We start from the raw sequence: 24,020 nt of genomic DNA, 5'->3' as shown, positions 1-24,020 counted from the left end.
CCTATCTATAATCCCATCTAATAAATCCTATCTAATAAAGAGGGAATATGCTAATTGACCATCACTCCATCACAAAGATGGCTGCACCCATAGCTGAGGCCAAGTTCCCATAAGGAGCCTTAACAAGCAATCAGCAGGGACCTGAGGCTACGCCCTCCCCTGCCGCCCTGGGACTTGACAGGGGACCTGAGGCTTCGCCCCCTGCCCGGCAGGGCTTGACAAGGGTGGAACTGGCCGGGTCTGGATCTAGCCCAATGGGGGGGGGGGGGAGGGCGGCGGCTGGGTCTGGGTCTCATGCAATTTTGAGGTGCATGTGGGTGGGCGGGGACTTAACTCTGGGTCTTGTGGTGAGCCCCAGATTCTGACAAGAGGAAGGTTTTCATATCATTTTACTAATTTTCTTTCATCTCTGACACTTCTATTATAAAGGGCAAATAGCAATATTAAATTATTTCCTCTAATTAATCCCCTTTTAATGTGCACGAATTTCGTGCACCAGGTCACTAGTATCAATCTAATAAAGAGGGAATATGCTAATTGACCATCACTCAGTCACAAATATGGTTGTACCCATAGCTGAGGCCAAGTTCCCTTAAGGAGTCTTAACGAGCAATCAGCAGGGACCTGAGGCTACACCCTCCCCCACCCCCATAGGGCTTTACAGGGGACCTCAGGCCACGCCCCCCCACCTGACAGGGCTTGACAGGGGACCTTAGGCTGCACCCCCCACCCAGCAGGGCTTGACAGGGGACCTCAGGCCTTGCCCCCTGTCCTGGTGCCAGGCTGGGGGACCTCAGGCCATGACGCCCGCCCCAGTGCCAGGCCAGGGGACCCGAGGCAACACCCCCCCCCCCCACCACCCAACAGAGCTCAACGGGGGACCTCAAGGTGCGCTTCCCGTCCTGGTGCTGGGCTAGAGGACCTCAGGCTGATCCCCCTGCCCCAGCGCCAGGCCGGGGTAATGTTTTGATTGATTCTTTTTTAAAAACAAACAAAAAGAGGTAGATTAACATTTTTAAAAATACATGTAGTAAAATTATTAGAAAGTAAAGTTCAAAGGAATACAGATGAAAGGGTATGGATGACATGAGACAGCAGTAAGGTATTCATTGTTACTATAGAGTTTATTCAAACCAAACTATAATACGGAGAAGAGACTGAGGTGGCAGCTGCCCAGAATCTTGTGGATTACAGATGCAAACTGGCTGGAGAGGAGTCCTTGGACCCACACTTCAGTGACAGACAGACAAGTCAGTTGCATAAATATAGAGAACATAAGACACAGACATTTCACAGCTTTTTGCTTTGCGTTTCCATTTAAAACATATGTATGTTACATCTTTACATTTTAACTTACTCCTCCACATATTCTGTAACAATGGCTAAGGATGCAATGGTCTCAACCCGACATAAGCAGACTTTGGTCTGCGATATGGAACGTTTCAGTGAGATACCAAACAAACCCTTAACACAGAACACACAAAAAGACCCTAAAAAGATCAGATTAATACAATGTTTTCTTATGTTATATAAGCAGGAAAAGGGGGAAATGGAAACACAAGACATTAGGGGTGCCTTAAATGTATAGTATCTTGAGGTCTTAAAAGTTTCATTCCCTTCCTTCAAGGGGAAAATTTTTTTTTTAACTAATGGAAAAAAGAAAGCATCAGAAAGCCCTACAATGAGGAAAAACACTATCTTGACAGTGCTTAGATGCTTTTATGTAATAATTACAGCAGGTAGCAGAGCAAATGTCACAAATATTGGCTTTGTTTTTATTTCTATGCTTAAAAAAAAATTAAGCTTCTTTGTGTGGACTGAACAGTGTTAGCCTGTGGGGGTTGGTCTTCCGTCCCGTACACCAGTGGGTTTACATCGCAGGCCCATCCTACAGCAAGCTCCAGTGCCAGCTGTCTGCACGCTACTTCCCAAGGGAGGAGTTGTCTTCCCTTCACTGTAACAGGGTTCCTGGCTCAGTTACATGCTCATGTGTTCCGGAAGAACATAGGAAATATCATCCCATGGGTGACGATACAGCCCCTGCTTCAGCCTCTTCTGATCAAGATAGTGTCCTAAAATGGAACAAGTGCATTTTTTTGAGTTGGTGAATTTATTAAAGTTTGGTGAAGGAGAAAGGATAAGGAAGGGAAATGCATCTAATACAAAAAGGCAGATACAAAGAAATGGGGAAGTAAATTGAGACCCATTCCATAGGTATATGCCGGGCTTGGTTTGCAATCAAAGTAACTTCCAAGACAAGGGAACAAAGGTAAAGATAAGGGGGAAATGAAGGTAAGAAAGGAAGGATTAGAAACAACGATTAAGTCCATGTGACATCTCTTTTGCAGAAACTCACCACATGGGTTAAGCGGTATAGCTGGACCACAGGGAAGAAAACAATCCCACCTAAAACACTCTTCAAACAGTAACAACTCACTCACCAATGAAGCCCATGCTCCTTCCCAGAACAAAGATGCCATTGAGGGCTCCAATGTCAATATATTCATCAGCTTCTTCCCTGCAACACACAATCAACATGTAGTTTTTTTGTTTTGTTTTTAATCCTCACGTGAGGATATGTTTCCACCCATTTTAGAGAGTAAAGAGAGGGAGAGAGACAGAAACATTGAAGTGAGAAGGAAGCATCAACTGGTTGCTTGCTATATTCACCGAGACCAGGGATCGGACCTGCAACCTTTCAGTGTACGGGACAACACTCCAACCCACTGAGCAACATCGGCCAGGGCTCAACATGTGGCTTTAAAATGGCTCACATGACGGCCCTGCTCCCCATGGAGGAGGTACTATCCACTAACACTGCTACTAAGGAGTATGTTTGTGCTCATGTCACAAGTAGACACACAACTTCTGCTCAGGAGTGAGAAGCTAGTTCTCTCTGATTTCTAAGTGGAAAAGAGGGGTGCTCTGGGTGGTGGGAGTAGAGGCAATTTTTGTTCTTTTTTATACCACTATATATTTTCTAAGTTCTCTATAATGAACATGCATTATTTTCAGAGTTGGGAGGGAACAACAAAAATCAATAAACACTATGAAGAAGGAAAGGGCTACGAAGCTCACCGAGTAAAGGACCCACAGTTTCTAAGCATGTCTACAAATGCAACTCCGATGAAGCCATCTACATTCAGGATAAGGTTTGGTTTCTGGGAAGGCAAAATATTCAAAGCATTTGTCATTATTTCTCATATTTCCCTTGTAATTTTTCACTATTACTACTACTACTACACTATGTATTCTGATCACCATTTTAAAAAAGTCCTACCAAAATATCCCAGTTGGTTAGAAGAGACTGTCTTACTGAGTTCATTCCCCATTGTCTAGCAAAGGATCTGACACCTAGTTAGCACTTAGTACATGTCTGTTGAACTTAGTTATGCAACAGAAATAAAATTTTCCAGAAAACCATGTTTAATTTTAGCTACACAATCAAAAGATAACTTGGCTGTCTCATTTCTGCCAAGAAATTCTGCCAAGTAATTCAAGAATTAGGGGCATTTTCTTTTTTACCTTCGAGGTGGTAATCTTTTCCACTTCCAGCGCATAGTCGAGCAGGGGGGTGGCAGGGAAGTGCTGTTTGACGTAATCTTTCAGGATCTGCACTCGCATGTCTGGGTTATTTATCTAGAAAGTGATTTAAAGTTACAGAGGAACTCACTCGAACACTGCTACTAAGGAGTATGTTTGTGCTCATGTCACAAGTAGACACGCTACATTTCATATCCAGGTAGCACAGATTATGACACTGGGGCTTAAAGTCCTCTCATATTTCATTTGGGCCTCAAAACAACCTTTTAGATTCTCTCCTTTAAGCTATAAATAAGGAACTGAGACTTGAAGATGTTGAGTTAGCCGTGGGTCCTACCATGTAAAGCACCAGGGGGCTTACCCACTCTCTAACCCAGCCTTGGGCAAACTATGGCCCGCGGGCCGGATCCGGCTGTTCTATCCGGTTCTCTTGCTCTCCCCTCCGCTCCTTTACTTTGAATTTATATTAGTTCACACAAACACTCCATCCATGCTTTTGTTCCGGCCCTCTGGTCCAGTTTAAGAACCCATTGTGGCCCTCAAGTCAAAAAGTTTGCCCACCCCTGCACCAGAAGTCTTAACCATGCTGCCCACCAGCTCAGCAGCCTGGTTAAGCTGTAACAAAGTTCCACACTAAGCAAGTACCCCTGAAATTTTAGGAAAAATTCTGGACCTGCAATGAATAGAGATGAACCAGCTGCTAAGAAACCCACACTGAGCACTAATCTGTTAGCGGGAGTGAGAGGGACTAGGCACACACCAAATCCCAAAACCACTGTGACGTCCCTCAGCAGAGACGTGCTGCCGAGTCAGTGCAGACTCCAGAAAGGAAGGAGCCTGAAAGACTGAGTGTGGCAGTGCAGGTCTGACGTTATCTCAGAAATAGGTCTTGCACCATGGATAGCAGAGGTACTATCTGCTTGTGAGCTGGGGGTCGCTGAGCAAAGTTCTGCAAAACCTGGGTGGAATGTCCCTCAGAACTAACCACATCTCCTGATTCCAGTGCAGTCATTGCTGATCAAGCAACCTCTGGAAAGCTACCCAGAGCTGGCCAAGCATGTGGATGACTGGAAGGGGGTGTTCTGGATCACATGCATGACCCTCTTGTTTTCTTTTTACTTCCCTGTATTTTCTAAGTCCTCTATACTAAGCATGTGTTGCTTTTAAAGTTGGGAGGGAACAAAAATCAGTAAGAAGAAAAGGGCTGCAAAGCTCACCGAGTAAAGGACCCCAGTTTGGATGTGAGTCTAAGGCCCGCCTAGAGCAGCAGAGTGACTGACTAAATGAGGTTTCTAGAGCTACAGAGCCAAGGACCCCAAAGCAAAGGGTCCTATAAGGATCTGTCTCTGCAAGACCCCGAACAGCGGTCACTACCTCTTCTCTTTCCCTGTGATTTCTTTTTATTTATTTATTTATTTATTATTATTTTTTCAATCCTCACCTAAGGACGTGCTTATTGATTTTAGAGAGGGGGAGAGAGACAGGGAGAGAGAGGGAGAGAAGGAGAGGGCGAGAGCGAGAGCGAGAGAGAGGCGCACATCGATTGGTTGCCTTCCTGTACACACCCCAACTGGGGATTGAACCCACAAGCTAGATATGTGCCCTGACCAGCAATCGATCCAGCAACCTTCTGGCATATGGGATGACACCCCAACCAACTGAGCCACACTGGCCAAGGCTCCCTTTGATTTCTAAACACAACTCACTACCAGGACACACAGAAGACTACTTGCCTGTGGGAGACTCTGTTAACTATTTAACAGAGTCCCGCCCTGGCCGGTTTGGCTGAGTGGATAGAGCATTGGCCTGTGGACTGAAGGGTCCTGGGTTTGAATCGGTCAAGGGCTAGATCCCCACTGTGGAGTATGCAGGAGGCAACCGATCAATGATTCTCTCTCATCATTGATGTTTTGATTCCTCTTTCCCTCTTGCTTCCTCTCTGAAATCAATGAAAAATTTATTTTAAAAATAAATAAATAACATATTTATTCCCTGGCCTCTACCAATCAGGCTTGCCCTGATATTCTTGCTTTTTCTGCCCTAGAGAGTCAGACTTAACCATTTGACTTTTATTGGCCAATGAAATTCTAGTGTAAGTGAGCTGTACCAAGCAGGAGCTTTAAGAACTTCTGCCATGACTTTTCCTAAATAGGGGCTGCTTCTTCAGTGCAGATGACAGAGAACAGAGTAGCAGGCACCCCGCAGTGGGGGTCGGGTGAATCTCACAGGGGGTGAAGAGTGAATAAGAAACCCTTGCTGTTGTAAGCCACTGAGATTCTTGGAGTTGTGTTACTGCAGCATGCAGCTACCCTCAGGTGCTGATATGTCCCCTTACCCCTGACCTGTCCTTTCTCTTATAAGGTTCATAGGATGTGTTCCAGCTCATCATATTTTCACACCACAACTAAACACGATAAAAATTGTTTAAAGGCAACCTGTATTACAACGTTCTCTTCTGTCAACACATCCAAAGCTTTGCATGTTGGAGTCAAGAGCCTGGGTGTTCTCAACTAAATTGATGCTCTCTTGTCCCCATTCATCCGGTCCCTTAAGGAGAACAACTTACCGACTTCACTCGGTGACCGATGCCCATGATCAGTTTTCCTTCCTTCTTCATCTTGTTCACAAACTCCATGGGGATAATGCCACTGTCAAAGGCTTTGCTGAACATCTTGGCTGCTGCATCCAGGGCACCCCCAAACCGGTCACCCTGTAGGAGAAGCAATCCCATGTTGCCCTGAGTTATGATTCTCCTTCAGGTTTGCAGACAGACAATCTGCCATGCCCTGAACAACCCCTGCACAGGATTTTACCTTCCAGGGCTTCTTCTACGACCCTGCTATAGCCAAGCAGCACGGTGCCAAAGCCCAGTGTCCCTGCTGTGCACCTCCCGGGAAGACAATACTCACAATGGTGAGCAGCCCCGAGGTGAGGCTGGAGACCAGGTCCTTCCCAGCTCGAGCACAGATGATGGTGTTATGAGCCCCAGACACGGCTGGGCCATGGTCAGCTGTCACCATCAGGCACATCTCAATGAATTGGCAGGAGTACTTGGGCAACCTAGAGGTGGGTGAGTAAAGGGACAGGGAAAGGAGAACAGAAACAATGGTGAGCTGCTGAACGGGAGATATATTGACAAGGCCATGCTCCTACTTTCTCCCACCTCCTTGAACAAGTCACTCAAACTCAAGAAGGGCAGCAACTTGCCAATCTAGGTCTGATACTATCATACCAACTCCAGGGCAAAACCTCCAGACTGAGAGGCTCCGGACTCTGCTGAGAACAAATACTGGTTTTAAATAGTTAGCAACCAGGGTTTGAAATCTCTTCTTTAGTCAGTTTTCAGCATGAGTTGCTATGACAGGATTTGGCCTGTATTTGTGGTTATCCTCTATGGACCAGAGAAGAGGTGAGGTCCCTGTCCCTTTTACAATGTAGGAGGCCCTAGACCTCCAGTGTTCGTCCTACCAACTGTGATTAAGAATGCAGCCTGGAGACATGGGGATGCAAGAGCAGAGTGAAACCTGCCCTGGTAACTCAGGTGTGACAGCGCATGAACATTTCCCAGGAAGGGCCCAAAGCAGGACCAAGATCCACCTCTTTGCAGGTAAGGGCATGACACAATCCAAGACTTTGACCTGGCCTTCTGCCCAGGCCCACACCAAGCCACGGCTCTGTGAATCATGGACTCACAGGCCCCCTTGCCCAGCTGTCAGTCCCAGGGGAGGGCTAAGCTTGGGAGTTCCAGAGAAAACCATTTTTTTCTCACATTCAGGCTAATGATACAAGGTACTTCACGCGTGTTCAGCAACTCTACCAGCCCTGCACTCTTTGAGCTACCAGATCCGTCCAGGCCTCCCCTGCTAATCCTCATGTTTCTCTCAAGAGGCCTGCATTTACTCTGTCCCGTGTCTATGTAAGTTCCCAAGGGAAAGGGGCTGATGCAAGATTCCTGATTAAGTCATGGTTTAGACTGGCCTTTCTGTTCTTGGAAGATAGAGGAGTCTGTATTTTTGTCATTTAGCCTTATCATTGATTTGTGGCCATAAAGATTGCCTGACTGGCCCTGGACTATTCCTCAAGGCTGCCCACCCCCACTCCCGTCAGGGGAAAATCATTAACTCCAGTTTGTAGGGCCCTACCAACTTCTGCCTTCCATGCCTCACCTTCTCTGGAACCAAAGCAGGCCAAGAACCCCGCCGATGCCCATCTCTTCCTTGAAGACCTCAGTGATGGGCATGCCTGCGTAGATGAGCTCCTGTCCCCGTTCATCGCAGATACTGGTCATGAATGAGGCAGGTTTCCGGATCAAGCCCAGTTCCTGAGCAGAGACGGGCAGAAGCAAGCAGCACTATGGTAACCACAGAAATTTTTCCTGGACCGCCCCACCGGCTCAACTCTCAGAACCAGTGTCCCAGGAATATCTTAAAATTCTGGTGACCGTGTATTCGATAACAGCTCCCACCAGGTCAGGTTTGGGCCTGGGCTGGGGGCTCCACTTGCACATCTCCACCCAGCCTGACAGACAAGCTCCTCCCAAGAAATGCAAAAGCTCTTTTACTGATTCGTTTCAAGTGGTTGAACATCGAACTATGAACCAGGAGGACAGGGTTCAATTCCCAGTCAGGGCACATGCCCAGGTTGCAGCCTTCATCCCCAGTAGGGGGCGTGCAGGAGGCAGCCGATCAATGATTCTCTCTCATCATTGATGTTTCTATCTCTCTCTCCTTTCCTCTCTGAAACCAATAATATATATGTGTAAAAAGAACAGAAAACAGGAGTGCCACACCCATAGCACCTGCTTAGCCTCAGCTCTGTTCTGTTCTTAACTGAGCATTTGTGGGGCCAGGCATTGCACTAAGCCGTTGACATCCATGGGCTCACTCTAACATCACAAAGAAAAGCATTCTTCATGTTTAACGGAGGAAATGAACCTTAGAGTGGCTCAATAACAGTCGCCTGGCTAAGAAATGGAAGAATGGCCTGGCTGGTGTGGCTCAGTGGTTGAGCTATGACCCAGGAACCAAGAGGTCAGTGGTTTGATTCCCGGTCAGGGCACATGCCTGGGTTGCTGCTCGATCCCCAGTTGGGGGCGTATAGAAGGCAGCTGATCAATGACATTTCTCTATCATTGATGTTTCTATCTTTCTATCCCTCCCCCTTCCTCTCCCTCTAAAAACCAGTAACATTTTTTAAAAAGTTACAATCTTTAAAAAAAGAAAAAAGAAATGGATGCCTTTTACCCAGGGGCGGGGACTGAGCTCCTGAATTTCCCAATTCCTGAGTTGGGCACCCAGGGGTATCATCAGCCAACATTGCCCAAGTCCGTTTCTTCAGTTATCCCCCATGAATTTTAATTAAAAAATGCTCTTAACTTACATTCTAATTACATGAGTATCTTCTTTTTAAAAATTTAAAACAGAACAGATCAAGTTATATCGCCTTTGACCTCTACCCCATCTCGGCTTTCTGCCTTAGTGTCTGCCAGTTTAACGGACATCTTTCTGGGCCTTTCTTTCTCCACTTTTATTTACATGCACACATAAACACATGGAGACTATGCAACACCGTTTTGTGTGCAGGTTTTATAATCACATTAGATATACTGTCCTGTAATGTGTTTGCTCAATGAACTTGAGCTCTCTAAGTGTCAGCACACATAGATCCAGTTCACTCCCTTACCTGCAGTATAGTAGCCCATCATATGACCATACCACCATTTAGCTATTCCTTCACTGATTACTATCAACTAGAAAAACATCCTTGAACATGTTTCTTTGTATATGTAAACATTTATCTTAAGTAGTTTTCTAGACATGGAATTGCTGGGCCATAAGGTATGAGCACTTTTAAATTTGATTCATATTACCCAACTGTCTTTCAGAAAGGTTGTGTCAATTTCCATTCCTACCAACAATGAATGAATGCACCAGTTTCTTCACACCCATACAAACACATCATATTACCAAAGAATTTTTATCTTTGCTGGGCTGATAGGGAAAAACTAGTATCACGGTTTTGTTTTAATCCTCACCTTAGAATATTTTTTTTACCGATTTCAGAGAGAGAAGAAGGGAGAGAGAGAAACATCAATGTGAGAAACATCGATCAGGTGCCTCTTGTACGTGCCACGATTGAGGATCAAATCTGAAACCTTTTGGTGTACGGGACAAAGCTCCAACTGAGCCACTTGGTCAGGGTAGTATCCCAGTTTTTACTTTGGTTCCTTATATAACAAGTGAGTTGAGTACTTCTTACTGTTGAAAGGCCCTTTTCTACTTTTTCTAATTGGGTCTTTTAAAAATTGATTTCTAAATATCAAGATTAGTTTTTCATCCATGTCCCTTACTTCACCCTGAAATCTCTTAGGAAGCACAAACAACTCTAGGGGACACTGTCTGCCCCAGCCCCCGTTTCCAGGTCAGGCAACCAGCTGTGGAGATACCCACTGCCCTCTGCCCTTCTGAGGCCCTGCATTTCTTTACCCACAAGCTCCAGCACACAGGGAGGAGGTGTTCAGAACCCAGGAGTCTAACTGGTTTCTCCTGAGCCCTTGGAGAAGCCTTCCCTAGGGGTGTGGTTTGGAGCCCAGAGCAGTGGTCACATGGTGCTCTACTAGGGCAGGCCTGCCTTCCAAGGATTCAAGGCAAATCACCTCACAGCCCACACCTCAGCCCCCAAATCTCCCTGGCCCACACAGTGAGGGACATACATGGCACCTACCCTGGCCCAGGAGTAGTCCATCGGCACCGTTGGGGGAGGTACCTCCTGCGCAGGGACAATGACCCCTTTGGCCACAAGATCATCATACACAGACCTGGGAGGCAGGGAAAGGGCAGGAGAAAAGACACCCATGTGGATTTTCTTCTGGGCTTTTCTAAACCATCCCAAGAATGCTCCTTCATCTGACCCAAACTCTTTAGGTTTTCCTTCTCTGTACCCCCTTCCTGTCTGTGATTTAGTCTTACCAGATAGATTCCCAAGTGAAAACAGGTTCTGGCCAAGACTCCCCTATCACCTCTGAATGGGGCATTATAGAAAGTTGAATCTGGAGGCCAGGTAAGGTCAAAGGATGAATGGGAAGAGACAACAGTATATCAATATCTCTTTATCCATCAATTAGAGGTGACACTTTCTAAATGTTTCTATGCTCATCTCTCATTTATGGCCACCCAAGTAGGAAGGTTAAGAAAGTGAACATGTTTTGTTTAATACCGGTATGAATGGCCTGTAACTGCTGCTTCTACAAACAAAAGCCAAAGAGAAAAAGGGTTTTGGACTATCCACACAGCTGCTGAGACGGACCAGGCATATCAGACACCTCCATGCTAGAGAGGCTGCTGACCCAGGAGGCTCCTACCCCAGGTTCACTTACTGGATGAGTTCTCCAAGTTCATCGAAGCTCCGGGGCACAAACACTCCTGCCTCCTTCAAAGCCTGGTTCTTGGCCACTGCAGTTTCAGAAGCCTGGTTGGCACAAGCGCCAGCGTGGCCAAATTGTACCTGGAAGGCAAAGGAGAGTGGTGTGACTGGGCTTGTTAATCCCCGAGGGGGAACAAAGGCTCCTGGGAAATGACAGCACTCATTACAGGCCGGACCTGCCAAACACTCTTCAGAAATCACTTCCTTCAGCCCCAAGCAGGCCCACTGAACAGGTATGATGGAGGACTTATTTTACAGATGAGGACGCTGGAACATCAACACATTCGGGAGCTAACACTCAAGATCACACAGCTGGTATGTAACGGAGCTAGGATACAAAGTCTGGCAGCCCAACTCCCCAGACCCTTCACTTGGCTTCCCCTGGGGCAGAGGTCCGGGGGATGGAAGATAGAAATTAGTTCTGAGCAACAGGTGAGGAATGCAACCTGAGGTTGAAGTGAGCTCATAGACATGATATGATTATCCCGCACATACTTTTTGCAAAATAGGTACCAATGTTAAAAAAAAAAAAAAAAAAAATGGTTTCATGTCAAAATACAAATTCCCAGCTTTTTTGAAAGTCAGATTTTGTGCCATAGGCTTATATTCCCACATAGCAACAATTACCTGAAGCCAATGAGCAATTGCTGCCTTCCACCTAAGTATGTATCGAGGTAAAATATAAATCCAATGAAATATAGGAGTTGACTGACTGTGGGAAGTGAGCGAGAAGGAAGAGAAAACCAATGTCTTTGATGAAGTGATGGGGAAAATGAATTAACTCAGTGAAACCTCTGGTACAAAACCCTGATTTAGGAACAGGGTTGGGGGTTGATTGTAATCACACCTAACCTGATTGAATAACACTTATTATATATCCCAGCACTTCTCTAAGAGCTTTTCTCATTTAATCTTTCAGTAGCTATGACTATTTCCTATAAATAAAGGAAATGGAAGCAGAGGGGTAAAATAACTTGCCCAAGGTCACACAAGCAATATGGCTTCTGACTGTGCTCTTAATCCCTAAATATAATAAAAGGTGCCTTAAGTGTTAGAAAGGTTAGCAGCTGCTGCTCCAATTAGCAACACATGCCTTAAAACACGGGTTCCCAATACATTCTTTGTAGGACATAATTTGCATGACTGAATGGAGTGGGAAGGAGAAGATAGTCTTCACTCAAATAAACTTAGAAAATGCTGGCTGGGTTCAAGGAAGTTAAACAAGTTTCTTTTACTCAGAGATTTCTTAACACTAAAATAATGTTAAAAGGGAGACAGGTTATACTGCATGTTCATAGTTTATAAAAGCTCCTTTGCTTTTCTGTTTATTGGATTTGTTTTGAGGACCATCGCTACAGGACCAGTGTTTTGTGGAACATACTTCTGAAAAATGCCACATTACCTATACCCCCAATCCTTAATCCACTTTTTCCCAAGGAGCTGTCTCAGTGTGCCAACAGGTAGAGATTTATCTGATTTCCTCTACAGGGTGGAAAGTTCTGCAAGGTCATGTGAATCTAAACATCACTGATTAGCTAGGTAGTCACTGTACTATCCTATATAATAAAAGCCCAATATGCTAAGTGTCTGGTTGTCTGTTCAACCAATCGAAGCATAATATGCTAATGATATGCTAAGGCCACTCAACCACTCACTATCAGGTGCACTGACCACCAGGGGCAGACGTTTTGAATGGTAGGTTAGCTTACTGCTGAGGTCCAGCCAATTGGGACTGAACAAGACTGGCCGGACATGCCCTGGTGCTCTCCCACAGCCCCTCCCCCAACACCGACCCCACCAAATTCGTGCACCAGGCCTCTAGTTTCACACAGTTTTAAAAATTAATTAAAAATCAAAACCAAAACACCTCCTGAGGACCTGCCCAACCTATGGGGTGATGATAAGTGCCCAGCCAGAAACAGAAGAGCAAACAAAGTGCTTGCCCTCTGGAGGTGTCCTCAACAGAGTGGGGTGGAGTAATGCAAAGCTGGTTAAGAGAAACAATGGAGGAGAAGGAAGAGGTTATTTTTGGCTATTGGGGCGTGGAGGAGAAAGTGGTCACGAAGAAAGTAAGTCAGAAACTGCTTCATGGAATAAGTGAAGAAGAATGGGAAGGAATAGTTGCTAAGACCTATATGTGCCAGACCTTCACAATTATTTTCTTACTAGAGTCCCAGTGCATGTAATTCGTGCACTCAGGGGGAAGGGGGTCCCTCAGTCCAGCCTGTGTCCTCTCACAGTCCAGGAGCCCCGTGATTGATCGCCCTGCAGAGGGAAACCCCACCCACCTGCCACAGCGCCACCGGCCAGGTAGCCTGGGCTTCCCTCTGCGTAGTGATTGATCATGGGGCTCCGCTATCTATCACCCCAAAGAGGTAGGCCCTGCCCACCTGGCCGGGGATCCGCAATGGCTTGCCCCCACAGAGGGAGGCCCAGGCTACCCGCTGCAGCATCGTCGCTAGGTAGCCTGGGCCTCCCTCTTTGGGGTGATTGTGGAGGCCCCCGATGGATTGCTCCGCTGGCCGGTGGCCTGGGCCTCCCTCTGCGGGGTGATCATGGGGTGATGGCTGGGCCCCCAACCAATCTCATTGCATCACCTTGGCTGGCCTGGCGCCAGTGGGTGTCATAACGTGGTAGTCCGGCCGGTCGTTCTGCTGTTCGGCTGTTAGGTTGATTTGCATATTATGCTTTTATTATTATAGATTTAAGCCATGCAACAATCCTGTACCATTTCCATTTTACAGCTCAGCAAACTAAGGTACAGAGAGGCTAAATGACTTGCCCATGCCATAACACCTATCGAGATCTGATTCTAAAGCCTGTGGAAGTAGAGCTCATCCCTGAAGGATCCCATCACCCACCCACTCCCGTTTTAGCTCCTTAAAACACACACACACAGACACACACACACACACAGTTAAAAAATGGGTATTATCAATATTTACTACACTCTGCCATTTTTGATTTAACAAATCTTAAACTTTTTCTCCATCAACATATCAAAATCCACCTCATTCTTCTCCAGTCTGCCCAGCTTTCCATTATATGATTGTGCCATGATGACCCAGTACCCTCCTGACCAGCATTTAGGTTGTTTCCATTTTCTGCTATGACAAGGTTGCAATGAATCCTTGTACACATACTTTGAAATATTTTTACATGCAAACCCATAAGGGAAAGTTGCAGAAATGGAACTAGTGGTTCAAATGAAAAGTGCACTTTACAACTGGACAAGTATTGCCACTTTGAGGTGGGCAGGAATCTGAAGAGGAAAGGCAAGCATTCTAGGGAGAAAAAATTAGTGTGAAGCAGGCTTACTGGTAGGAAGAACTGAGCGTTTAAGCACAGGGATTATCACTATTGCAGGAAACCTCAAAGGCCAGGTTTTATCTTATATACACAACTCAGAGCCTGTTAGATGCTGAACTTACTATATGCCGCCAGGCATGTTCACATACATTACATCATGCACACGTGCCAAACAAGCCTTTTTCTTCTGTGACCTCTCCCCACACAGAACTTCTCGTCTCCTTCCCAGCTCTGCACCAGGAATGTGTCCTATCTCTCCGTCCTCCCTTCTGCTCAGCTGACTTCTCAATGAAGCCTTCTCACCTCCTCCAGACACAGGCTGCTCCCACTCCAAGTAGTGACTGAGGTGGACTGAAAGAGCTAACTGCCCCTAAGATGACCACAGTCCACCTCAAATGCCCCATCTTCCCCACCAGGAGTGATCTGTACCGGCCGTACCTCAGAGGAGAACATGGTGGCACAGGTCCCGATGCACCAGCAGACCACGGGCTTGGTGAGGCGGCCCTCCTTGATGCCCCGGCAGATCTTATACTCCTCAGTGCCCCCTATCTGCCAAGGAACAGGGAACAAGAAAAAGCCCATGAGTTGGAGGCACCCATTCTGAGTTGCTCCAAGAGGACTGCAGCAGGAGAATCAGTCCCAAATCAGGCAGAGGCCAGAGTCTAAAAAATGAGGGGACATGGGCTTGGTCCAAACAGCCTGGAAGACTGAGAGTGGTAGGGAAGAACTATAAAGGGACAGTGGGTATCCTAGGCGAGTCCCTGGGACTCCTCCTTCCTAACCTGTGGGTAAGATGATTTAGGACCAGACCTACAGGAGGCACAACCAGAAAATAGGATGGGGTTATAGGGCTCTCCCAAACTTAAAAAAAAAAATCACTTTTACTCTTCACTCCAGCTATCTACTGCCCACCAGGTAGAGACATGGTCAGCAGTGCAAAGCTTCTCCTCTATTGCCATAAAACATTTTGTGCCGCACAGAAGTGATAACAGTGACAATCCCCACATCCCAAAGTCTAAGGGGTGAGACTACCAGGGACTGTCACCTTAAGTTATATATAACCAAATGCATGCACTTTTAAAAAACTGATGTCATACATAACTTTAACAGTCAAAAAAATTAAAAAGATTTTCCTTTAACTCACCTCTCCAAGAACCACAATCATTTTGACTCCTGGAGTGTCCTGGTAACGTAATACATGATCCATAAATGTGGAGCCGGGGTACCTGGTGAGAGCAAGGAGGGCACATGGGATCAGGAGGCAGTCTGGGGAGGTGTGTGTTCAGGTTTGGGAAGCACACATGTACTAAGAATGTTGTGGGTTTTTCGTGGGTGTGGATGCCCAGAGGGTCCAGAGATGCCATGGGGGTTGGTTGGGGGACGGAGTAAATGGAGCACGAGGAGAAAAGGGGAGGGGAGGAAGAGGAGGTAATAAGCCCAGAGAGGTTCCCTTGGTGGTGAGATACCGAGAAAGCAAGTGTGGTGGTTTAAAATATGCCCACCAATTATTTTTAAAAGGTGGAAGAACCTCATGCCTCTCCTCTTGAAAATGAGTTGGATTTAATGATTAGCTTCTAATGAACAAAATGTGGCAAAAGTGATTCTATGATATCGACTCCCAAGGCTGGGTTATAAAAAAAATAGCTTTTTCTGGCACTCTCTCTTGAATTGCTCCCTCTTGGGAAGCCCAATGCAAAGTCCTCAGGACACTAAGCAGCCTGGAGGCTCAGAGAGGAGCTACCTTGCCAGCCCCGCGGATGAGCCCCCTCCAGCCTCAGGCCTGCCTTCAGCTGATTGCAACCCTGAGGATAAATGTGTACCCAAACCCTGAGGACTGGCAGGAGTGCTTCCTCACCCAGGAGTCCCATCTGAAATGATGTGGGGGGGCCAGGGAGACTGACAAGGTGACCCAGTCTCCCAACAGCTTTTGGTTCCGAGCTAAAGAGTAGCAGTAGTAATGGTAGTAGTAATAATGGTAATCGGCAATGGCTAAGGTTTATGAGGATATTAAGTACTACTGATTATTGTTCCCACCAACAAAAGTAATGACACTATTTGTGAAATAAGAACAAATACATACATTGTTCTCTGCCCCTAGTTCCTGACACACAGCTCCTACAACCCTTGTGACCTCATGAGTGACAGGAGCATCTTTTGTTCTAGTGGTCGATCCTTGAGCCACGTTCCTGACAATGAGCTCCTAAAAACCTTTTAATTTCCTGAGTAATGGGGGTGATAGAAGCTCCTAAATCCCTTGGAAGTCCTGGGTGATAGAAACTCTTGGTGGGCTCCTGCATAGCTCCTGGATGGGAGCTAGTCACCAGAAAGACCAGGCCATGATCAGAAGCTTGGAACTTTCGGTCCCACTCCCCATCCTCCAGAGAGGGGAGAGGGGCTGGAGGCTGAATTAAAAATAATCAATCATGATGAAGCCGCCACAAAAATCCCTAAATATGGGGATGGGAGCTTCTCGGTTGGGAGCCAGAAATGTGAGTGTGGTAATAGTAGAGAATAAAGGAATAGTTTTCCCTTTCACTATTATTAGCTACAATGAACACATACTGAGTACTTACTAAGTGCCAGCCCGTTAGCCACTTTATAATACGTGACCTCATTTAATCCTCCCACCAACTCCATGAGATAGACCCTATTATTTCACCCATTGATATGTAAGGCTGACAGAGGTCTGGGGGTGGGGTAAGAAGCCTGTCAAGGATGCCCCCTTAGTAAACAGAAAAACTGGGATTTGAACCCCTATGGTCTGATTTCAAAATGGGACCTGCTAATCACAGCACTCTGCTGCCTCCCCATGGCCACCTCAAACAATAAACAGAACTACCCTGCAGGCCCTGCCGCCTTTTAAAACATCTTTCCGTGTATTTTGATTCTTATGTTCATGCTGGTTCTAAGGCAAGAGTGGACTTATATCATTCCCACCAGAAACTAAGATAATATTGAATGTCAACTGTAATTGGGAAAACAAATAAGCCCCCCCCCCCAAAAAAAACAACAAAAAAAAAACAACAACACACAGCTATGTGCTAGGAACTCAACAGTAGCAAGCAGTATGGGCTTGTCCCCCAGCTGATCACCTGTCCCCGCCAATGGCCACGCCCTCATAGACGCCATCTGTGGTCCGAGAGATGATATTGTTGAGCTCGTTGGACATGCCCCCAGAACGCGAGACATAGGCCACGCTGCCAGGGCGGTACAGCTTGGAGGCCAGGATGTTGTCCAGCATCCCGCCAGTATTCCCAATCTTAAAGCACCCAGGCTTGATGCCTCCAACCTGCAGGGGCAGAAATAGCAGTCAGGGAGGAAGGGTGAGCTCTAGATCGACCACAGGGCTCAGAAGAATCACCAAGCCCAGTACTACCAGCCCATGCCAGTCTGGCCAGGCTGGGGAGGAATCATCAAGACAGCTAACACCTGCACATTGGGTTTCCTGCTTAAGAAGAATCTCGAGACATTATGCAAAACAGAAAGCCTTATTTGTAAAACATGGCTTACTACCGATAGGTAACATTCAGGGTTAAGTCGTCTCCTTTGCTCCACAAGAGCGACAATGCCCAGTAAAAAGGTGTATAACACAGGTGTGTACCTCTGCTCAAAATCACACACTGCCTCTGAGATGAAAGGTCCCTTTGTCTTCCCTTCACATAAATTTTAACGTAACAACCAGGTAAAAACAAAAACAAAAATATTCACAAAGCAATTTCTCCTTCAATAAAGACCTTTTGATCAAAATAAAGCCTCCAGATAGATTTTTCTTTGGTTTATAGTTAAAGGAATAATCAAAGACTAGGCAATGTTTGTATGAGAGTGGGCAAACACTTAAAACAAGAATCTTCTCATTAGTCCCTTGAAACTATAACGGTGATATGGACTGGAGAGTGGGCCTATAAAAAATTAACTGGAAATGGACAGACTGACTTTCAAGAGGTACCTCTAAATCTTTTCAACTTAGAAGAGAAACAAAGAGTCAACAAGCGAGTTTCCAGAACTTCTTAAAAAGAGCCTTGAACTTAAAAGGCTTTTTAGCCCTGGCCAATTTGCTCAATGGTTAGTGTTGGCCCTCGGACTGAAGGGTCATGAGTTTAATTCTTAGTCAAGGACATGTACCTCATACTTTGATTGCAGGGTGCATGCAGGAGGCAACCAATTGATGTGTCTCTCTCACATCAATGTTTCTGATGTTTCTCTGTCTCTTTCACTCCCTCCTCCCTCCCTCCACTCTCTAGAAATAAAAGGCACAAATATCCTCGGGTGAGGATAAAAAAAGGCTTTCTGGAGAGGAAGCTCACTGTGGCAGGTCCAATGATGGTCACGCCCTTCTGGTCTGCCTTCTTGATCAGCTTCCTTGTGAGGGCCTCAGGGATACCTTCAGCTATGATGGCAATGGTCCGGATCTAGAGGATGAGAACAGTCCTGCCTCATTAACTTGTCGCCTCAGGTGGGACCAAGAGGCAGCAACCATTCAAGAACTCACCTCCCATGTCCCCTTCCAGGCTCTAAGGACAAAGTAATATTAAAACACGCACTGCTTCTTTCCACAAGTCTCTGTTCCTAACCTGATCACACCAAGCCTCCCCCAAAAACAGAGGCATGGACATCCCAAACTGATTTCCATTGTTAACATCACAGTGATTCAGTAACCAAGCAGGAGCAAATGTTTCCAAAAAATCTGCTGCAGTCAGATTTTTCTCTCCCATCCAAAAATTCACAAGACTCAGACACCTGTTCCCCACCTGCACATACAGCAGCTATCTCTGGCTTTCTCTGCTGTGCCCTTGAGTCTCTGATTCTATGTCTCCACAGGTCAGGGCTAGAATGTGCCAGAAAGGAGCTGCTTCCACAGTCGGAGGAGAAAGCTAGAGAAAGTGGGGGCGGGCAGAAGAGATTGAGAACCATCTCTGACTCTCATCCAGGGGCTGGCAAACTGTTCTATAAAGGGCCAAGTAGTGTTTTAGGCTTTGTTGATCATGTGGACTCTGTGGTAACTAAACTTTGCCTTTGTAGCCTGAAAACAGCCATGGATAATATAGAAATGAATTAGCATAGCTATGTTCCAATAAAACTAACAGGCAGAGGGCTGGGTTTGGCCCTTGAGCTGCAGTTTGTCAACCTCTAATCTAGACTAAAAACCCAACTCATTTTTAGCAAGTATGCTTTTGTTTTTGCTTCGTCTAGATATCCACACAAGTTTATCTTCTCCAGTTATACACTGAACCAAACCAGTCCAGAATCAGACAATAATTATGAGCAGATGAATCAATATTTTTTTCTATCAAGGGGGTCTTACAAATCAGTAACAAAGAAGACAAACACCTCAATGGGGGGCGGGGGAAGGGAGGCCAAGTCATAGATTAAAAGTGGCCAATAAATGTTCTTTAAAGCTCATCTTAATCAAAGGTCTGCAAATTAAATAGAATGCCTATCAATTTGTCAAATATATTTTTAAAACCCGAACATTCAGGGTTGGCAAGGGTACAGAAAAACAGGAATTCTCATCTTCCTGATGGGAGTTTACATCAGTACAACTTTTCTGGAGGGCACGTGAGCAGGATGGTCCAAGAGCCTTAAAGTCTGCTCATTCTGATGCAGCAGTTTGACCTCTAGACATTTATTCTGGGGAAATAATTAAGGATATGTACAAACGTTACTCCAAAATGCTCATCACCAGACTTGATAAGCAAAACTGATACTACCAATGAATATTTATGCTGTGGAAAGAGTAACTGAAGAAAATGGATTATAAAATAAGTCTGTAAAATATTATTCCATTTGGTCAAATCCAGGAAAAGGTGTGGATAAGGGTGTACTCAAACAAAGCAGCTGTGTTTCTGGGAAATGGGACTTGAAGTATTTATTTGCTCCATGCCCAGAACTTCTTGTTGGCCCAGTGAGCAGCGTGCCTGCCTTTGGTTACTACCCTCCCGTCTGAAGATCAAGTGTCTCAACCACTTTCACCCAGAACATTGGCCAGTCCTGAGTCTACGCCCTTTGTCCCAGGTGACGGTGAGCATGAACACCACTCAGGAGCTCTCCCTACTACCCCCGCCTACCCCTAGGGCCGTGACTACCTGTGCATAACTCATGGTCTCAATGCTACTGTCATAGGCAGAGCGAAGAGAGGCGAAGTTGATCAGCACGTCAACCTCTGGGTGTTTCTTCATGGCGTCAGCCATGTTCTTGAAGACAGGAATCAGGATCTCCTTGTGACCCCAGTAAAACTTCTGCTTGTGGTCCCCACTGTGAGAAAGGCAGAGGAGGGGTCAGGACAACCTGTCAAGGTTGGGGAGGGGGTCCACCGGGGAGGAGCTTCATCTAGAAGGTGGAAGGGCAGGGTTCTGCCCTCAAAGAGTTTCCATCTACTGGAAAAGACCCTCCAGGAATACGGCTCGCCCCAGTCTGGGATGGGCAGTCGCTTCCCCAGCAAAGGGGATAATTGAGCTGCTCCCCCAGCTCAGTCTCAGTCAGGGAGATTAGATGAGAAAATTCCACTTGGCAGCCATCTGCAGCCTTCCTGCCGTGGCATGACTCACGTGAAAGGGTAGACCATGGCGGCCACCGAGGGCTCATCTCGGGAGCAGACGTAGTCAAAGTCCAGCATGCCTTGCACAGCCCTGGTCTGCATGCCCCACACAATGGCCTTGGTATGGTTGCTGAAGAGGGTGGCGCTCTTTCCTGCTGGGCAAAAACACAGCGAGTGCACCCAGAGCACACACCCCTGTGAGACCCACAGGGGCAGGGCTACCTGCCAGACCCCTCCATGCCAAGTCCGGGGAGGGTGGCTGATCAAAACCACAAAGGAAGGTTAAGAGGATGGAATTCTGAGAACTGGGGGAAGAGGTGCCTCAATTTCTTCTGGAAAGAGGTGGCAGAAAGTAAAGCGCTCAGGAGATCTGCCTGGCTAGTAAACAGCTCAGCAACAAACAGAGAAAGGACTCCCAATGCAAAGAAGGGGCCCCAGAGAATTCCTACAGGGCCTGCTCAATTTCACAGGAAAGGCATATATATAATCAGCCTCCTGGTCATATGCAAATGAGCACTTGATAAATTATTTTTAAAGTCACTGGAAAATTTTGGTGAACGCAGGGTGTTCCACAACCCTCCACAAGCCTTATCACCTCGAAATCGGGACATAAACCACCTTAGGTCAGGATTTGAATCCTCACAATTCTAGGTCAGTGCAGGTCCAATGAAGAGGTTTGCTCAGCCTTATCTCTGAGGTTCCGGCCAGGCTCTGGCACAGGCGAGGCGGGAGCAATACTCTGCCTATTCCTCCTGCCCTCCTCCCTCGACTAGGTGGCTCTTTCCTGCCCAGAGCAATGCTCTTGGATGAGCTCTCCGGCTAGCAGGAAAGGGATGAGGGGCAAAAGAAAGGACAAAAACATCTGGCAAAAGTGGATTCCTCAGCTTTGGAGAAAAAGGCCCCTTCACCACCCTACAGGCAGGTGACCTCACCCTCCCTTCCCTGAAGTCCTAAGAAAGTAGCCCTCAGGGGAAAACAGTGCACCAAGCTCAGTGGCATCTGGCATTAATTAACCTACTGTACTAATGCAGACTTGGCTAACCAAGTTCAAGATCTGGTTAAATTAATTTAAGCCCTAGCTGGTTTGGCTCTGTGGATAGAGCGTCGGCCTGCGGACTGAAGGGCCCCAGGTTCAACTCCGGTCAAGGGCACATGCCTGGGTTGTGGGCTCGATCCCTAGTAGGGGAGTGCAGGAGACAGCCAATCAATAATTCTCTCATCACTGCGGTTTCTATCTCTCTCTCCCTCTGGCTTCCTCTCTAAAATCAATTAAAAAAAATAAAATTTTTTTTAAAAAGCTCAATTTCCCAAGCCATACAGAATTCTCATCCCTGCAGGCCCGCCTCTTCCATCACAGCCATAAGCTTCTCATGACACAGGCTCCTGTTGTTGCAAATACCCAGGATTTACTGTCACTGGACCCAACTGGGTTCTGACAAGACATGAGATCACAGAACAAGGGAAGCCACCTAATCCAGTACCGTCACTTCTCAATCCCAGGAAATTGAAGCCCAGAGATGCCAAATGACTCAGAGCCTAGGTCATCTAGCATCAGAGCCAGGATTACAGCTCAATTGTGCAAGCGAGGAGGAATAGAAGCCCTGCCACTCCCGTTAGAAGCCCTGCCACTCCCGTCCTCGAGGGAGCCCACACCGAGTCAGCGTGCGCACATTCACACATCTGTCTGTCCAAGAGGCGACAGGAATCAGAACAAAGCCTGGGGTCTCTACACCTCCAGCACGAAACGGGGAGGACCAGAGTGCTCACTTCCTTGAGTACAGAGGAGCCAAAGCCGATGGGGACAATCCTTAGCCCACCAGCAGCAAGGACACCCCAGAGGGAAAACTGCTCCGGGGCTAAGAGCCCCCACTAGGCTCCTCCTCCAGACCGCTGAGGGGAGGGCCCTCACTGGTACAATCTGTCCTTCCCCGACCAATTCTCAGCACAGCTGGGACTGACAGTGAGCATCAACTCCTCCCCTAGGGTAGACGAGCTCTTAGAACTAGAGTGGCCCCTGTTCTCTCTGCACAGGCTCAGCCTCAGATCGTGCCTGTTAGGGAACAACAGGTCTTGCCAGACGGTGTAGGGACTGCTGGCCTTTCTGAAGAGACATAAAGCAACCCTGCCTAGTTATTCCTTCCCCTCCCCTGAGCAAGAAAGGGGTCAAATATCACCAAGACTCCCCTTCCCCAGGGTAAAATCTCCCAGGCTGTGCAAGTCAAGAAGTTAAAGGCAGTCCTGATGCTGTCAACAGGTGAGCAGGTGTGTTCTGGGTGAGGACATGCAGAGAATGCCTATCCTAAATAGTGACCTCTCCTGCTCTATCCCATCTCCCACCCAAACCCCAGGGAAACCTGAGCTTGTCCCTGATATTGGGAGCCCTGGGATAAAGTCAGCAGTGGTGAGGCTGAGGAGAGGAAGGTACGAAATGAAACCATCAGGAGTTGTTGATGAGACTCGGGGAGGACCATGGCTCCTGTCCTCACCCTCTGGGCTCTGCCCCTTCCCCTTCGGTTTGATGGCTCCCTCCTTCCCAGGAGGACTCTCTCTCCTCAGCACCACTCCACTCTCCAAGCCTGTGGGCCTGGCTCTCCACCCCCTCACCCCCAAGTTTTGAGCCAGAGACAGCCACATGGCCAGGAGAGCACTGAGTGGGGGCCTGAACTGAGCAGGAGTGGGAAGGGCGAGAGAGCAAAGACTAGGACTTGGGGGCAGACCACACCGAGGCAGGAACAAAATATACCACACAACACTGCAACCCAACGGGGAGGGGAAACAAAGCAAACGGTTAGTGAGATCCACTAACAAGCCACACGCAGATTTGGGCAGGGCAGGGGCGTCCTACCTTGCAGGGATCTTGGACTTGGGACTGAATCTGTCAAAGAAAATGACCAAGGCAACTGAGTGACCTGCTGATGGCTGGAGGCTTTGGAAGGAGAGGGTGGGAATAGGGAAGGGTCCCATGGACAAGCCTGGCAGGGTTGCCGCCCTCACCATCTCTCATCTATTCCACAAGAGACAGGAGGAAAGCAGCAAAAGAGAAGACAGCACTGATCAGCAGAGCGAAAGCAAGAAAGAGCCAAGGGCCAAAGGGGGCAGAGAGAGGGACAGGAGGGACATGAAGGCTTGGAGGGTATGCTGAACACTGAATCTCTGCCCCCCACACCCCCAGGCCCTCTGAAGGGACATCTGGCCCGGTCCCAGCCTCTTA

At 47.1% G+C, this 24,020-nt stretch overlaps 1 protein-coding gene across 8 annotated transcripts in view; it reads right to left on the bottom strand.

Annotated features, from left to right (window-relative positions):
* Nucleotides 1-1,105: 1,105 nt before the first annotated feature.
* Nucleotides 1,106-24,020, bottom strand: part of ACLY (ATP citrate lyase) — a 50,554-nt gene continuing 27,639 nt past the window's right edge. For 2 of the 8 annotated variants that reach the window (XM_080678910.1, XM_080678909.1), the window contains exons 14-29: nt 23,655-23,684; nt 20,820-20,961; nt 20,358-20,526; nt 18,579-18,683; nt 17,367-17,563; nt 15,419-15,500; nt 14,713-14,823; nt 10,919-11,046; nt 10,267-10,360; nt 7,710-7,864; nt 6,453-6,603; nt 6,110-6,253; nt 3,526-3,639; nt 3,079-3,161; nt 2,442-2,518; nt 1,106-2,072 (exon numbers count right to left, since the gene is read on the bottom strand). In XM_080678910.1, the coding sequence (XP_080535036.1) occupies nt 1,978-2,072; nt 2,442-2,518; nt 3,079-3,161; nt 3,526-3,639; nt 6,110-6,253; nt 6,453-6,603; nt 7,710-7,864; nt 10,267-10,360; nt 10,919-11,046; nt 14,713-14,823; nt 15,419-15,500; nt 17,367-17,563; nt 18,579-18,683; nt 20,358-20,526; nt 20,820-20,961; nt 23,655-23,684 (1,877 nt within the window). In that variant the 3' untranslated portion in view covers nt 1,106-1,977. Of the gene's footprint in view, nt 2,073-2,441; nt 2,519-3,078; nt 3,162-3,525; nt 3,640-6,109; nt 6,254-6,452; nt 6,604-7,709; nt 7,865-10,266; nt 10,361-10,918; nt 11,047-14,712; nt 14,824-15,418; nt 15,501-17,366; nt 17,564-18,578; nt 18,684-20,357; nt 20,527-20,819; nt 20,965-23,654; nt 23,685-24,020 lie in introns of all 8 variants that reach the window. The other 6 variants (XM_080678908.1, XM_080678907.1, XM_080678912.1 and 3 more) reach the window with 3 other exon arrangements.

Source organism: Plecotus auritus (assembly GCF_963455305.1).
Source record: "Plecotus auritus genome assembly, chromosome: 7".
NCBI lineage: Eukaryota > Metazoa > Chordata > Mammalia > Chiroptera > Vespertilionidae > Plecotus > Plecotus auritus.
The sequence above is the reverse complement of the archived record's forward strand: the minus strand, read 5'-3'. Positions and strand labels throughout refer to the sequence as shown.